The sequence below is a fragment of the Rhinolophus sinicus genome, linkage group LG06 (genome assembly GCF_036562045.2).
Source record: "Rhinolophus sinicus isolate RSC01 linkage group LG06, ASM3656204v1, whole genome shotgun sequence".
NCBI lineage: Eukaryota > Metazoa > Chordata > Mammalia > Chiroptera > Rhinolophidae > Rhinolophus > Rhinolophus sinicus.
This window is the reverse complement of record NC_133756.1, coordinates 12,332,449-12,347,962: the sequence shown is the minus strand read 5'-3', so window position 1 is coordinate 12,347,962 and position 15,514 is coordinate 12,332,449. Positions and strand designations below refer to the sequence as shown.

General features: G+C 41.4%; 1 protein-coding gene across 32 annotated transcripts in view; it reads right to left on the bottom strand.

The window, feature by feature from the left end:
- MACF1 (microtubule actin crosslinking factor 1) overlaps window positions 1–15,514 on the bottom strand; it is a 311,434-nt gene that overhangs the window by 20,369 nt on the left and 275,551 nt on the right. For all 32 annotated transcript variants that reach the window (XM_074334445.1, XM_074334456.1, XM_074334436.1 and 29 more), the window contains 19 exons: window positions 15,078–15,309; window positions 14,206–14,432; window positions 12,923–13,045; window positions 12,725–12,826; window positions 12,000–12,101; window positions 11,747–11,920; window positions 11,500–11,655; window positions 11,158–11,355; window positions 10,471–10,599; window positions 9,656–9,829; window positions 7,293–7,448; window positions 6,979–7,185; window positions 6,723–6,842; window positions 6,123–6,292; window positions 4,882–5,041; window positions 3,858–4,052; window positions 3,389–3,517; window positions 2,358–2,501; window positions 1,709–1,897 (listed from right to left, as the gene is read on the bottom strand). In XM_074334445.1, the coding sequence (XP_074190546.1) occupies window positions 1,709–1,897; window positions 2,358–2,501; window positions 3,389–3,517; window positions 3,858–4,052; window positions 4,882–5,041; window positions 6,123–6,292; window positions 6,723–6,842; window positions 6,979–7,185; window positions 7,293–7,448; window positions 9,656–9,829; window positions 10,471–10,599; window positions 11,158–11,355; window positions 11,500–11,655; window positions 11,747–11,920; window positions 12,000–12,101; window positions 12,725–12,826; window positions 12,923–13,045; window positions 14,206–14,432; window positions 15,078–15,309 (3,087 nt within the window). The remainder of the gene's footprint in view (window positions 1–1,708; window positions 1,898–2,357; window positions 2,502–3,388; window positions 3,518–3,857; window positions 4,053–4,881; window positions 5,042–6,122; window positions 6,293–6,722; window positions 6,843–6,978; window positions 7,186–7,292; window positions 7,449–9,655; window positions 9,830–10,470; window positions 10,600–11,157; window positions 11,356–11,499; window positions 11,656–11,746; window positions 11,921–11,999; window positions 12,102–12,724; window positions 12,827–12,922; window positions 13,046–14,205; window positions 14,433–15,077; window positions 15,310–15,514) is intronic.

The window sequence follows — 15,514 nt, the reverse complement described above, 5'->3', positions numbered from 1 at the left end:
ACGGAGCCAAAAGTATTGTGAAAGTAGGACAGATAGGCCTGGGTGACTGGCTAGATGTGGGGGTTATAGGAAAGAGAGGCGTCTCAGACACATCACAGGATTCTACGTTGGGTGACTGGGTAGATGGGAGAGAGAAGGCACGTTTGGAAGGGAGGGATGGGGTCAGGCAAGGATGAAATGGGTTTTCAGAGCTGCCTCTGCTTCACTGCATGTCTGGACTTAAGAGACGATAGTGCTGGAGATGAGGAAAAGATGTGCAAGTCTTTGTATACAGGTGATGGCTGAGGCTGGTGGACTAGATAAAACCTCAGCAGTGTGACCCTCAGAAGAGGGTCAAGAGTGGAACTTCAGGGAACAACATTAACAAGTGGATAAGGGAACAGGAACCAGCTAAGAAGACTGAGAAAGAAGTCAAGGAGATGGGAGGAAAACAAGATGAAAGGACACATAAAAGACGAGTTCTGAGATGGAAGGAAGAGGCGACTATGCCACATGTCATATAAGACAAACACGAAAAGCGTCTATTGGGTTAGCCAGCGGGGTGTGCCTGGCAGAATGTCAGTGTCCTGATGGGGATAGGAGCCAGATCCCAGGGGCTGCGGAGTGAGCGACAAGCCAGGAGAAGACAGGGAGTAAAAGGAGGGAGGGAGCCATAAGGGTAACTTGAGGGGGACAGGATTGAGATGACATGTCTACAAGTTTTGGAGGAAAGCAAACAGGTTGGGAGCGCTTGATGACACAGGGAAGAGACAGAATAACAGAATTAAGAGGGCTTGGCCTTGAACAGGCAGAAGATCACCTCTCAGTTAGGAGTGGTGTCAATGTAGACAAACTTGACAGGAAGTAGAGGGAGGTCTCACTGGTGAGAACTATTTATACACACTAAAATGACCATATGCTCACAGTATAGCTAAGCAAGACACATGCTTGCATTCAGTGTAAATTCTCGTGGTTAAAAAGCCGATTTGCCTCCTAAAGATGTATTATGAAGATAGCTGAACTGAGCTTTCCTTCTTTCAGTTTAAACTTACACCCTAAACTTGATGGGTTGTCTTGGCCCATCTCTGGGTTCATGCAAGACAGCTTTCTGAACCCAGGTGTAGAGGGGTCAGACCAATGGGACCCTGGCTCAGGGGCAAGTCAATGGAAACAGGATGGTAGGCAGATTCCTAAGATGGCCCCAGGGCTCCCACTCCTGGTGTGTGTACATGTCCTGTGTAATCCCCTCCCCTTGAGGGTGGGTGACACCTGTGGAAAGAATGGGACAATCACTGCCTTGATTATATTTTATTACGTAAGAGCAGACCGGAGAGTTTCTCCTGCTGGCTTTGATGATCTAAGCTGACCTGACAGCAGCCTCCAGGAGCTGGCAATAACTCCTGGTGAACAGCCAGCAAGAAAACGGAGACTTCAGTCCTATAACCACAGGAAATGAATTCTGTTAGCAACTTGAATGAGCCTGGATGAGAACTGCAGCGCTGGCTGACACCATAATTTCAGCCCAATAAGACCCTAAGAAGAGGATCCAGTTAAACTCATGCCCAGACTCCTACCCCACAGAAACTGTGAAATAGTAAGTGTGTTGTTTTAAGCTGCTAAGTCTGTAGGAATATGTTAGGCAGCAACGTAAAAAGGACACACAAGGGAAAGGAAATGGGCTCCATGAGCAGCGCAGGGAATAGCAGTGACACACGATGCGGCGACGTACCTGATGCTCAGCGATGAGGGCTTTCACTCGGTCGATGTTCTGAGGGATGGGCTCCTGATCCCGCTGGATGAGCGTGGTCTCAGCCCACTGGATCCACGCCAGAAGTTCTTCCAAGAGCTCGGCGTTAGCCACCAGTTCCGACAGGGCCGTTTCAAGACGCTGCTGGTGCTGCTTCGCCCACGTGAGGACCTGGGGGAGAGAAACCATCGCCTCTTTCAGTCAAGCACATCTCTGTTTTTAAAGTCCCTCATCTGACCCTAGCAGGGACTTTTTAGGGAAAAGACCACCCAAGCAGTCAAGAGGCTTCACTCTGACTCAGGTGACAGAGCTGGGTTAAGAGATGAAGAAACCAGCTCTTCTGAAAGCAAATCTTGTATGTCCTATTAACACAGGACTCGGAGGAAGGAAGAATATTCCTGCCCACTGGAAGCATCAACTAACGCACCACTACACCAGCACTAACCTTCCAGATTTCTGCACATTACCGAGAAAAACAGTCATCATTAAAATGCTAACTTCATTCTTGTTAAGTTATTCCCAGTGAGTAAAAGATTCCTTATCTGGGGAAAACAGAAAGCTCTGTGGTACTCTATTATTTCATTGCTATAAACCGGGCACGTGTAGTCCTCCTCCAGAACCAGGGACTTACCTCCTCAAAGCGAGCCCGGATGATGGTGATCCAGTGTTTGATGGTAGTGATGCAATCAGGGTGGCACACAGCCAGGATGACCTCCCCCATCGCCACTGCCGCATTCACATCCACTCGCTTTTCTTCCACTTTCTTCATGAATTCCTAAACAAAAAAGATCGGAGAACAAAAATTTAAAAGAAATCTACTCTAGCAGCAGTTAGTTTACACTATGAGGGGAAAGTGTCTTTTTTCCTGCATGTGTTTGCTGAAACAGAGCTCTAACTGCCTGTATTGAGGTGTCTCTGGCATTTTCTTTCCATTTCTAAAGCACTCGAGAAGGTGAGGGATTTATACAAGAATGACTTTCTCTGCTACAGATGACAGGGACTAGGGACACAGAGGTATGTCCCTTTTCCTATTCTGAATTAGTTTCTCTCTTTTTCAAATTCTGTTTTCATTTATCTCCGTATGTATAAACAGTATTGTTTTGGACAAATAACAGCTATAAAACACTACAGTATTTTAAAAAATGCCTACAATACAATACAATACAATGACAAAACCAAGATTAAAATCTCCCTGTGGGTAACACAAAAATTAAAAAGGGACCCTTTCGCACCTCATTAGGACAGTGACACTGAGGCCGCAGACCCTCCATTATATTTTGCAGCCTGTGAGAGGCTCTGGGGGAGCCGGGAGGCCTGAAGCTGGTAACACAGAGGAAGGTGAACAAGGCCGTGTGCAGGGGAGGAAAAAGGGAGGTGGAACAGTCTACATTTTTCTTTATATAATACCATGACCTTTGACTTGTTTACAACCACCAAGTAGTATTACTTTTGTAAAAACAAATGAATAATGATACGTACGGTGTCACAAAAACCACCAGGCATTTCCTTCTCATTCCTGCTAAACCAACAAGCTAGGCCCATTCTGGTTTTGCTCCTTTGCACATGAGTTGGAAGTTTACAAGCAAAAGCTGCTTTCCTCAGTTGGGGGGCAGCCCTCACCATGGTGGGTGGTGTGGGTCATGGGCCCTGGGGCTGGATTACCTTATGGGTGTCAATGAGGGACTGCAGGGCCTCTGTGTCGTCAGGAAGTGCTCCCCGAAAGCGAAGTGTTTGCTCTGCTTCAGAAAGCCACTCCAACAGCATGTGGACTGTGTCCCGAAACTCTTCTGCCTGAAGTAACCAAGCACACAAGACTGAACCTCTCTCTGCAGCCAAGGTCTTGGACTCTGGGGAATGCCCAGCAAAGGATCTGTGTCTGAATTCGTTAGTCCGTCATAGTTATTTGATGACCCTATCAAAGCCCCACAAAGGTCATCTTTCATTTGTAGATCTTTGAAAACCAACTGAATTATTTCTCTCATACGAATGAGTGTTAAAATTCTGTAGAACATTCAGAATATCAAAATTCGAGTTTATGTTCACTTTGAGATTGGCTGGTGTTGATTCTGATAAAGAAACTGGAATGCATCTGCTCAGTCCCACCCCCGGGTGCCCTGTGAAGGTCACTGACCTGTTTTAAGGCCTGCTCAAGGCGGCTTTGTTTGGAGACGGAGAGTTTACACACAGTGTCCCAGCGAGTGCTCAGTTCCTGCAGCTGCCCTTTTACCCACGTGGTGTCATCGCGACTATTCTCAATTAACTCTCGGCCTGACCGCTTCAGAACCTGAACGGTTCCCGTTCTCTTTCCCAGTTCCTTTTGGAAGACCTAGAAAAGAAAACAGGAAAATTTGTGTGTCTGCAAAATGACTGAACCCAAGAAGGAAAACCACAGAGAAAGTAATCCCTTAGTTCAGTTTTCTTGGTAGGTTCCAGTCCTGTGTCTTTTATGCAGAGAGAGAGTCCGGATGATGTGTAAGAAAAAAACATGAAAAAGTGGCTCTAAATACGAGCTGTGTGACTTTGGATAAGTTACTTAGCTAGAGTCTCAGTTTCCTAATGAGTAAAATGGGAATAATGTTATACTAACATTTCCACAATTGTGGGAATTAAATAGGAACACATCTGCCATGCACATAGTAAGAATTTGATGTAATTTCCAAGTAAATTGAATGCTTTGTGCTGAAGTAGGAGGACATTATACAGCTCAACATGACAGGACTAGATTACATTAAATACTGGTGTGCATGGTGCTGGGCTTGTTAGGTTCAGAAGTAGTTTAAAAAAAAAAAAAAGCACTCATTTTCATTTCAGATGTCAGTGGAAATGGGTATCTTGAGGGGGTCCCGAATTTAAATTCATTTGTAACTCAAATGAAAGATACTAATAGGAAGGGGGTGGGGGAAACCTCTCCAAGAGAAGTTTACACATTGCCAAATCTGAATCTAACCAATTTTGGTAAATTCTCTGTGACTAATGCAGAATCCTGGCAGCAGTTTGTTTCAACACACAGAGCAGGGAGCCGCCCCTGTGACAAGCAGAGATCCAGGCTCTTTCAGATTTCTTTTCTCCCCTGGAAGGTGCGCATGAGCAGACGGCACACATAGGTAGAGGCCCCAACGGCTTTGCCTCCACGCAGCCCAGATCTCACCCCTCACCTTGTGGGCATCCATGAGATTCATGACAAGGTCCAAGTCCCCGTGCACAGGCTGGTCCTCGGCCAATTGCGGCTCCACCTTGTACAACCAGTCGACCAAGGCCTGCAAAGCATCCATGAACTGGCCTGAAAACAGCAGGGCCTCCTCCAACTTGTGCTGCCTGAGAAAAGCACACACAAACCTCGCCGTTTTTAGGGATTCTTTTATGAATGGCCCACAATTCTGACGCCGAAAGGGAATACTGCCTGAACTCAGAGAGAAACCTCCATGTTGGAATGGTTAGAAATACAGTAAAAAGTGACTAAGAGAGATGCCTAGACATTTTTAATCAAACCATTCTCTAGAAAGGACTAAGCATAGTGCAAGAGACAGGTATAGATGCCCTTCAGGCATCTTCGAGTCCAATGGCTGTACACAGGGACACACCCTATTGACTAAGGCCTGTGTTCATTACTTTATACCACTCCATAGAGATGGTAGTGGTTTTGGTAATGATGTGGAGTTAGGAGTTCAACTCCTAGCTCTATCTATTCCAGTTGTGTGACACTGGGCTGTCTCTTCACATCTTTGAACCTCAGTTGCCTCATCTGAAAACTGGGAGTATAAATAAGATACAGATATTATATAGCACAGTGGGTACAAATGGATACAAGTATCACTTTTAGAATGAAACTGAACAGTTTCAAATCCCAGCTCTGCTGCTTAGTGGCTGAGTGACCTTGGGGGAATTAAGGAACCTCTTTACGATCATTTCCTTGTTTGTAAGATGGGAATAACAGCACCCACCTAGGTGGTTGTTATGAGGGTAGATGATTAGTGAGCACTTTAGGCACACACTCAGTAGGAGTTGTTCAGTACAGGAACTATGATGGTTAAATGAGGTAATACATGTAAAGCTTTGCACAGTGTCTAATACATAGTGAGAGCCCTCAGTGAGACAGCTACTGGTATTAGAAATCGGAGATTTAGAAATATTTAGAATTACCAATCTTCTATTACTGTTGGCTTGATTTTACAGGCCTCTCTCTTTCTAATACAATAAGGTTCAAGTTTACAATAAGAGACTTTTAATGTATTTTATTCAAATGATTTCATAACTCTCATTGAACTAACCAGAGACACTGAGATGCTACAAAACCTGTTAATGATGCATTAGCTCTATTACCATTTTATGGAATCCGGTAACAGTCTCTTAGTTTTGGCACAATATACAGACCCATGCAGGGGACACTCATGCTCACCTCTCCACAGACTTGCCACAAACAGTGTCCCATTTGTCTCTGACTTCTCCCAGTAAGTTGTCAAGTTTCTGAGTGTCATCAGAAAGCAAAGTCTTTTCTTTCAGGGCTCTGCCAGTTCTAATTGTGGTATCATACACAGGCTGTTTGCCACCAAGAGTTTTCTGAAATTCCTGTTTCCAAAAATAAAAGGAAAAAAACCATGCCATAAGTCCGATAACATCTTGATTTCGAACAAAGAAAAATGTTTTTGTATTTCCAGGTTGGTATATAGTATAAATATCACCACTTCTTGAACTAAAACGAGCTTATCCTTAAGAAATTTGTAAGTTTTTGTTTATGCCACATACTGCAACACGTATTTCTAAAGGCCTACAGTTTTAACTGGTTTACTACTACAATCACTTTGTTTGAACTGTTTTTTTTAAATGAGAAACTGTTATAGTTAGACTGTCTAGATACAAAATGGAATGCTGGCTTTATCATCTTGATTTTTTAAATATTAACTGATTAATTTTCTTTTGACCAGTTCTTTTACTTTTAGCACAGTACAATCTTCAGTAAATACTAAGCTCAGCACATAAAAGCAACCAACTGCTTTACCTTATGCTTAGAGAGCTGAAGTTTAATTTTGTCTGGGTCATTAGATATCTCCAGTTCTGAGTCCAGGTGACTTTCTGCATCTTCTAGCCAGTCAATCAGTTTTTTCCAAGCTTCATGGAACTACAATTATATAAGAGATAAGTTGTAACACGAAAGAATACACAAACTATACAACACTTATGAGAACCAATCCAGAGACTCAACACATGCAGCTCAAGTATGTTCAGTAAATGAGTATCTTTCTTTTATAACTTACTTGTTTTGCCCGCTTCCTGGCATCATCTAGTGATCGCCCTCTTTCAATAGATCGTTGGACAACCTTCTCCCACCGAGACTGGACGCTAACCAACAAATTCTTGATCAGAACAACGTCCTGTTTTTGGCTAAGGAACTTTAACTGATTCCCGGTTTGATCCAGCTCAATGATCTGGTCTCGATGAGCATTTACTTCATTAGCGAAAACCTGAGGGAAAATTTTGCTCTTTTTAAACTGAAGATAAGATAGTGGCGCATCTCTTTCAACCAGTCCTTTCAAAAGGAAGGCGATATCACAGTGTGTGGCATAGTTACCTTGTGCTCCTCTATCTGGGAAAGGACAGTGTTTAGAATCAGGCTGGGAGGAGAAGCGATATTTAAATTCTGCTCTGCTAGAGTGAGCCAGTTGATAAATTCTTGCAGGGAATTCTGGAATTCTGTTGCCAGGTTGAGAGCTTCTTCCAGCTTTGACTGAATTTTAATTAAAACACACACACACACACACAAAAAGAAAAAAGCGCCAAATTCAGGGATTAATAGCTTCAAGGACAAAGGCGTGAATTGTACACCAAATGAAATGACCTCTAAAAAGGAAGCCCCATTTAATCAACCCCCAAACATGTTTTGTTTGCAAAGAAGGGGACATTTTGAAGTTAGTGTCTGAAACCGAAACAACTGTGTATAAAAAAGGAAATATCACAATTTGCAGCTGAGTTGCCTTCTCTGCCATTCCCTACTTCCTTGGGCATTAAAGAACCGGAATAAAACTATTCAAAATGTAAGTGAACAGACCCTTTACAGTGGTGACAGCTTCAGGATCTGCAACTTGCTTTGGACAAAACCTCATTTTCTTTTAGTGTGTTTTTCGTGGCATAAAAGCAACTAAACGAAAAGTACTTTACTATAAAAATGATTTTTATTGCAGTGCACTCTGTTTAAGCGTGTTTCAGAAAACGTGGCACCTAAAAATGTCTGAGTCTGACACTGATGCTATAAGCAGAAAAGGTAATTAAAGCCTTATAGTCTAAGCAAAATACTGACAACCCTAGATGTGAATTTTTAGACACTTTGGTCTAAATCAGATGGCAAAAACAATAGCTCAGTCAGCGCATGTACAACTGTCCATGAGTACACCCCAAATCCACAGTCTATAAGCTCCATCCTCAGAGACCTTGACCCCCAACCCCTGGGCGATGGCCTCTGTCCCTGGCCCATCTAGCAGGCAGGCAAAGTAGAATAATGACAGGTTGTTCAAAATGAATAGAGCCAACATATTCATAGGATGTACACTAAAAATGTTAGTTGCTATTAACTAGGTTACACATGATTTTTACTTTCCTCTCATGTTTTCAGGTTACTTTTGTAACCTAGAAAAAACTATAATGAATATTACAAAAATGTACAGGTCCAATGTAAATAAATCAAGTTGAAAAATAAAATCTGTATCAAATCTTAGAAATGCTTAGAAATTAATATATTGCCAAGTTCCTAGATGGAACGCCATTTATTCTTAATATAGCACCACGTACTTAAGAAATGATTTCAGTGATGAGCCTGAAATGTAATGTTCTTGCAAAATCAGAAATAACTATCCTAGACACAGCCTTTGCCTGACTAACTCCACTGATAACGGGTATTTCTTGAGGGAACCCTCTCCATTGTTGGGGGAACCCTCTAGAAACTTCTTGAGTATGAGTCAGAATCTGCCTCAGTTTCTTTAATTAGTTTTAGTTCTGTATTCTGCAGGAATTACAGCCAACAGTCTGTCTAAGAATTAGAACACAGCCACACATTCAGGTCGTCTAGCCATTCTTTTGTGTAATGAAACCACCAGACCCCGCATTAGAATTCTAGAAAATTAATGCTTCTCTCCAAATGTTCAGTTATATGCGAATATTTGTTTTATGCGCTTCTGCCCATTAAATTTGGTAGGACCCACGCCTTTATTGTTCCTACTATATACCAAGCACAATGCCTGGTACACACATGCTTAATAAGTTTTTATTGAATGAAGGTGGCCAATAGACTTGAACCATTATTTAATTTGCCCAGCACAGAAACTCTGCAGTGATACTCTGAAACTCAGTACTCATAAAAAACAGTTTTGGGGCCTGGATCCTGAAACACTTTTTTCTTCTTTTGAAGAGAATTTGATTTTTGAGGAAGATTGGGAAGAGACCATATAATTTCTTTCTTTCTTGATTTTTAGTACAATTTTCTGCATACTGTACTTATTACACTTGAATCCAAATTCCTTGTGCGAAATTATTAATCTTACTCCCTGCATGCTCTCTGTCCCCACCCTCCCAATCTCAAGTCACCAACTCCAACATAACCTTGTTTTTAAGTAGGAACACAAATCTGATAAACAATGGACATAGGGCCCATCACTGGGCAGGAATGTCTTAACTGGTAGATGCAGAAAAGGAATGAATAATAAAAGCAAATACTGGCAGAACCTAGTACCATCAATGCAACTTGACATGGATGGAAAAAGGAAATTTAACGGCAGAAAAGAGATGAGTAGCATGAAGGCAATTCTGAGGTTATCGATTCTGCAACTTCTGGTACAATATACCAGTCTTCAAAAAGTCCTCACAGAAACCAGATGGCAACAACCTGCCACCACCAAACACTACTCGAATACAGTCATCACACACTGTATTTGGTGGTGATACCTTTCTTTCTTCCATCTTACTGCTGACCACGTGCCACTTCTGCTCCAGGAGTGCTACGCTCTGTTCTGTTTTTGAGCCAGACCCAGAATCATCACGGCTTAGAAGCATGAGCCTGCCCTTGTCAAGTAGTTGATTGTAAGTCTCTTCCTTGGCTTTGAGCTGGGAATAGAGTTCCTACAAGAAAAGTCAGGAAGGATATCAATAATGCCAATTCCCTGCAAGACATCACACACAGATTTATGAGCACAGTCTGGAAAAGTCCAGGAAGGTCTCATCTCAATTTAAACCCTATCTTTTAGATTCAGTTCAACTGCTGAGCACTTAGGGAATGAAACCCACCATTTGTCCTTAACATCAAACTCATTTTGTCACCAAGTAAATAGAATTTGTTTTAAGGATCAGAGATCATAAAGATAGACCCCCCATAATTTATTTCTCTTTTTCCTGAAGGATTTGCCCAGAAATTATGCTGCCTTGTTCTTAGCCACTTTGTGAAACATTGCCAGTATCTACTGACTATAAATCCCACCTAAGTAGTCTTTTTCTTAAATACAACCACACCTTCAAGTCAATATGCTTCCGCCCACTGAACTGACCAGCTTACCATTGTATTCTCAGCCGACTTCCCTGTCACCACTGCTGCCTGTGGTCACATATTAAAAGCCCACACACAGGCAGCAGTCCTCAAGGTTATACTATATTGTCGGTAAAAAGGCAAGACTTTGTAGACTCCCTGATACAGCTCTCTCTGTGAATTCAGAAAAGAGCTACTGAATATGGGATGCTTATGTTCAATTTCAGGAAATCTCTATTACCATGTGTGTATCAAGCTGTTCTCTGGCAGTTTCAGGAAGGCCTCCTGTGGGCTTAGATGCAGAAAGTTGGGTCTCCATTCTAGTCAGTTCCAGGAGAAAATCTTCAATTTCACTGTGGAAACCCTGGGCCTTTTGAGAAAAAAACATACCAGCAAGGTCAGTAGTCAATTCTAGTTTCAAAAGTAAACTTTCTAAATGACCACATGAGGAACTTATCTTGAGGGAGGGATTTTGGGCTGATCTCAGGCAGAGCTGCTCTTTTGCTGGATTAGCATGGGGCCAATATATTATTTATTTTTAGAATCTAGCAGAATCCTTCAGACCTCACTGTAACATATTATAGATGTCTGGTATAACCGATGAATTGATTGGCTAAGCTACTGTGGAAATCAGATGTGGAAGGACCTGACTTGATCCAAGAAACAACTAAATCTGTGAAAAAGGTTTGTTATAGCAAAGATCTTCTAACTTTGAATAGTAAAGAGACTGGGCTACATACTAACCCAAGAAAGGACCATCAAATCAAAAGTTGTTTTTTCCAGCCAAGTTCCAGCACAGAAATGACTTTCCTCTCAGGACACAGGGGGCTCTACCCCAAACGACTTTCCTTTTGTGGACGTAGACAGGCTTTCTGAATGCTGCTGTATGTGCCCAGCTCCACCCACCTAACTGTGACCATGCACGTACCTGTTGCAGTGTTGACTGCAGCTGCTGCTCCCTCTCCTCTGTTTTTTGTAACACTGACTCCCAGCATTGGTTCATAGTTTCTAAACGGCTTCTTAAGCTGCTGGCATCATCTCCAGCACTAGATTCCAGAAGTTCATTGCCAGCTTTGTTGACTGTTTCCACTGTGGCTTGATGGGCCAAAACATCATTTTTAAGAACCTAAAAAGGGTTAAACAACATAATTTATCTCTATAGATAACATCAAATCTGGTTCTCTAAGGTACACACACTATTAAAAGGCTTTTTGTGGCAATATTTGGTCTCAAATCAATAGGCTTAGACATGAAAAATAAAAATACTTACATGGTGCTTCGCGAGCTCAACTTCAATGACTTTTGGATCTCCGCTTATTGGTCTCTGAGCATCTAGCAACTCTTCAGTGTGAATCAGCCAACTCATCAGTTCTTCTAAGGCGTGTTGGAATTGGCCCAGGGCCAAGAGAGCACCTTCTAGCTTATGCTACTCAGAAAAAGGTGTAAAGAGAATGATTGTCAAGAAACTAGAAAACAGTAGATAGCAGTCCATTCATGTACTCCACCATTTGCCTTACCTGTCTGTGGGCAATTTTTTCACCCAGGTTCTCCCAGAGGTGTCTGAGTTCCGTCAGTGGTTCTCGTATAATGTCTCTGTCCATTTCATCAGTAGCTTTCTTTAACATCAGTTCACCCTGGTGATTGAGCTTTTCCATCTCAATTTGCTGTTGGTAAACTTCCACTTTGAACTCCTATCAAAACCATACTTAAGGTTAACATCAAACCAAGTCTTTAGAAACTACAAAGAAGCAACCCTTCCCGGATACAAACCTTCATTTCATTTAACTGATCTTTAACAGTGTTGAGATCAGTGCCGACAGGGGGCATGGCGCAGAGTTTAATCACAGTGTTGTCTAGCCAGTCAAACATAGCCTAAAGCAAAAATACAAATAAGCAATCAGAAAATAAAAACATAAGGAGTCGGGAGAGAACTAGCATTATCTCTGCTAATATAAGAGAAAAATCAAAGTACTGTGTGCTGTTTGTTTTTAGGTGGTAAGGGTGCAGAGGTAAGGGATAATGATATTTATCCAGTAATATCGGGATTTCAGAACAAAGCCAATGAGATAATGCCTAAAATAAATGACAATCTGGAAAAACTAAATGTGAATAAAAGTTGGTATTTCTCATGGTCAGCTAGCAAGCTCGTGATGTGCTGAAGCGACTGTGCCAGGTTGTGCTTCAAGATAACCTGGATTTGGAACCTCTAGCAAGCAATGACTTTCACAGGAAGGCCAGCTTCACTGTGTAGCTACCATGAGGATAAATATGAAGAACACAGGATGATGAAAAACATGGCAAGAAGAGTAGAAATTCAGGTGTCAGTACTTTTCACATTAGAAGTGGGAAACTTTGGCAAGAAATATAGACACAGGTTGTCTTAGGTTTGAAACTGCTGTGGTCAGTCCGGTAAAGGTGATCCACTCTTATGCTGCATTCAGAATATGACAACACGGAACCTGTATTTCCATGGTGGTCACCTCATGGGTCCTCACCTGAAGAGTGTCCTGATACTGCACAGCAGCTTGCATGGCATCCTCAAGCTTTTCCAGTCTCTCTTTCCAGGTTTTGTTTAAGTTCTCCCAGGCATTATTCATCTAGGGGAAAAACAGTCAATCAGATTCTTCAACTAATACCACTCTTCAGTCTGAGTCACTAATTTTCGTCTCAACTCCTTATATGTTTCTCCACACCTCATCAATGCTCTTCTTCACTTCGGGCTTCTCAGTTTCTCCACAGGCAAATATCAAATCTGCTCCAAGGATTCGAATAAACTCCAATTCCTCATGCAGACCATCTGTCTCTTCCTTAATAGTCTACGTGTAAATGAACAGAACATAAGCCAAAACAGAAGCAGAACAGAACTTCCCAAACTTTGCAAATGTAATTATATCCCCATCAATAAGATGTTAAACAGAACTGTCAATTTCGCAAAAGCCTTTCAATGTTCTTAATATTTCATTTATCTAAATAGTGAAGCTTCAGGCTCTGGTTATTTTTCATATATATGCACACAAAAATGTATGTTTCAAATATATTTATATATAAAACTATATATATAAACTATGTATGTATAAATATAAACAGTCTGGGAAGATGTAATGAACTTCAATAATTTACCAAAAGTTCACCCTTCTCCCTTCCAAGGAGATTATAACCTATAGCCAGGAATCTATTGCAGAGAAGTGTATCAACAAGGGTAAGATAATAACAGCACAAGTCATAAATTGAAGAGCTGAAAGACTAGCATAATAGGAATACAAGCCATACAATCTTGAAGAAAAGTCAGTTGTGTGCCAGATCCTAAAAAGTGGTTCATGGACTGGCAACGACAGGGGTGGGGAGAGGGAGAAAAGCTGAAATGAAAGTAAGACGTAAGAGAGGTTATATCAACACAGGCTTGGTTTGTACAGACTGGACAAAAAGAGTGGAGAAATACACTTAGTAAAAATAAAAACTAGGCTCCCCAAACACACTAGAAAAAAGGATATCAAAGCAACAATTGTTATCTTTGAATGATGAGTCCAAATTTTATTTTCTTTTCTATTTTCTATTTTTCTGCATTAAACAGATTTACTTGAGAAACAAAATAATATATACTACAGCAAGGACTAAATTCAGAAATGAAAGCAAAACTGGATTTTCTAAGCATATCACACTAATTTGAATTGTTAAGTTTAAAACTAACAAGAAAATCAGTTTTGTGTAATGGAACTATTCTATATCACAATTGGTGGAGGTTATACAAATGTGCAGGTGGTAAAACTTGTAAAAGAAAGAAATCTACTATAATGAGCAGATATTTTCTTCAAGTGGAAAATATCCTATTAAACTTAAAAAAAAAAAAACACGAAAAAAACCAACCCCACACAACCTTTAAGGCACTGAGCTTGGGTTAGCAGTTAACACGGAACACTTGGATAAAGTGCCTTTCTCGAGGACAAACACAGGAAAAGGGGTTTTGCTTTTTTCTCACCTCAGCAGCTTCAACCTGTTGTTTGATGATGGATGGATCAATGCCCGGGCTTTCCAAGTCGTGGACGATGTCCTGCGTGTCTCTGATGGTGGTCAGCAGAGCTGCCATGTCATACCAGAACTTCTCCGCTAGTTCAAGGACATCAAGGAACTTAATTTCTCGCTCTTCAGCGCGGGCTTTGATGTCCTCCCAGAAGAATACCATTTGATCCAATTTGTCCTGGATTTCTGAGGGTATAAAGGGAAGAGATGAATAGGACTGCTCTCAGTACGTGAAATCAGCTTCATCAGAAATACCATCTAATTGTCACATTTTCACTGAAATTATCTTCAAAAGAGCTTTAAAAATTTATAACTAAAGGATATAACTATTATAACTATCTTAGCTTTATTATCTCTACATGTACACTTTCTGCTTATGTTAGTCTCCCACAGAAAGAGATCACAGAGGTAATCTGGAGATGAGTTGCCATCTACTATAAAGGTACTGCTATGATACAAAACCCCTAAGTTATAAAGAGACTGAGATGAGAACTCTATTTCCAGTGTTTTGTGTTGAATTTTGTTTCCCATGGAAAGTGTTATAAAAGGTAGTTATATTCTCCCCACTATTGATACTGCAGTTTACTCATATTAGGGGTTAAAGGAGCATTTGTTTCCTGGCCTGGGAATCTAACTACCAATTGTAATCTTGTTTCAAAGGGGAAATGTGTTCTGAATTCTAAATGACTTCCAAATGACTTTCTGGAATACTCATTACTTGAGGACTGTCTTTACATTCAACAAAGTACATCTGGTGGGATGCTGGAAGTAACCACAGCCTAGAATTTATTCTGTTGGTTTTCTTTAAAAATAATTAGATTTCTCAAGCACCTTTTGCAGCCAGGTCCTTGTCAGCTCCCTGAGATCGCCCAATGAGCTCTTCTCCACGACGCTTCAGGGCCTCAAAGGAAGGCTGCAGTTTTTCTAGCTCCATGGTGGCACTCTTATTGTCACCGATGCACTCTCTGATCTTGTCTACTTCAGCAGGGATCAGTGGTGGCATACGCAGGCGAGAGGAAAGATTTTCCAGAGTCTCCAACATGGGCTCAATTTTATCATGGAACTAAACAAATGTCAGACCATTAGCCATCACAGCAGTACTTCAACAGACATCTGGGGGAAATGCTATATATAGGGAATAAGGTCAAGGTATGAATCTACCACCGTTTAAGATAACCTGCACATGGCCTAGCCTGATGGATGTTGGGTTTGGCTAAGGAACTGTTTTGGGCATAATAAACCAGGGTTGGCCCATGAGAAAAAGTAAA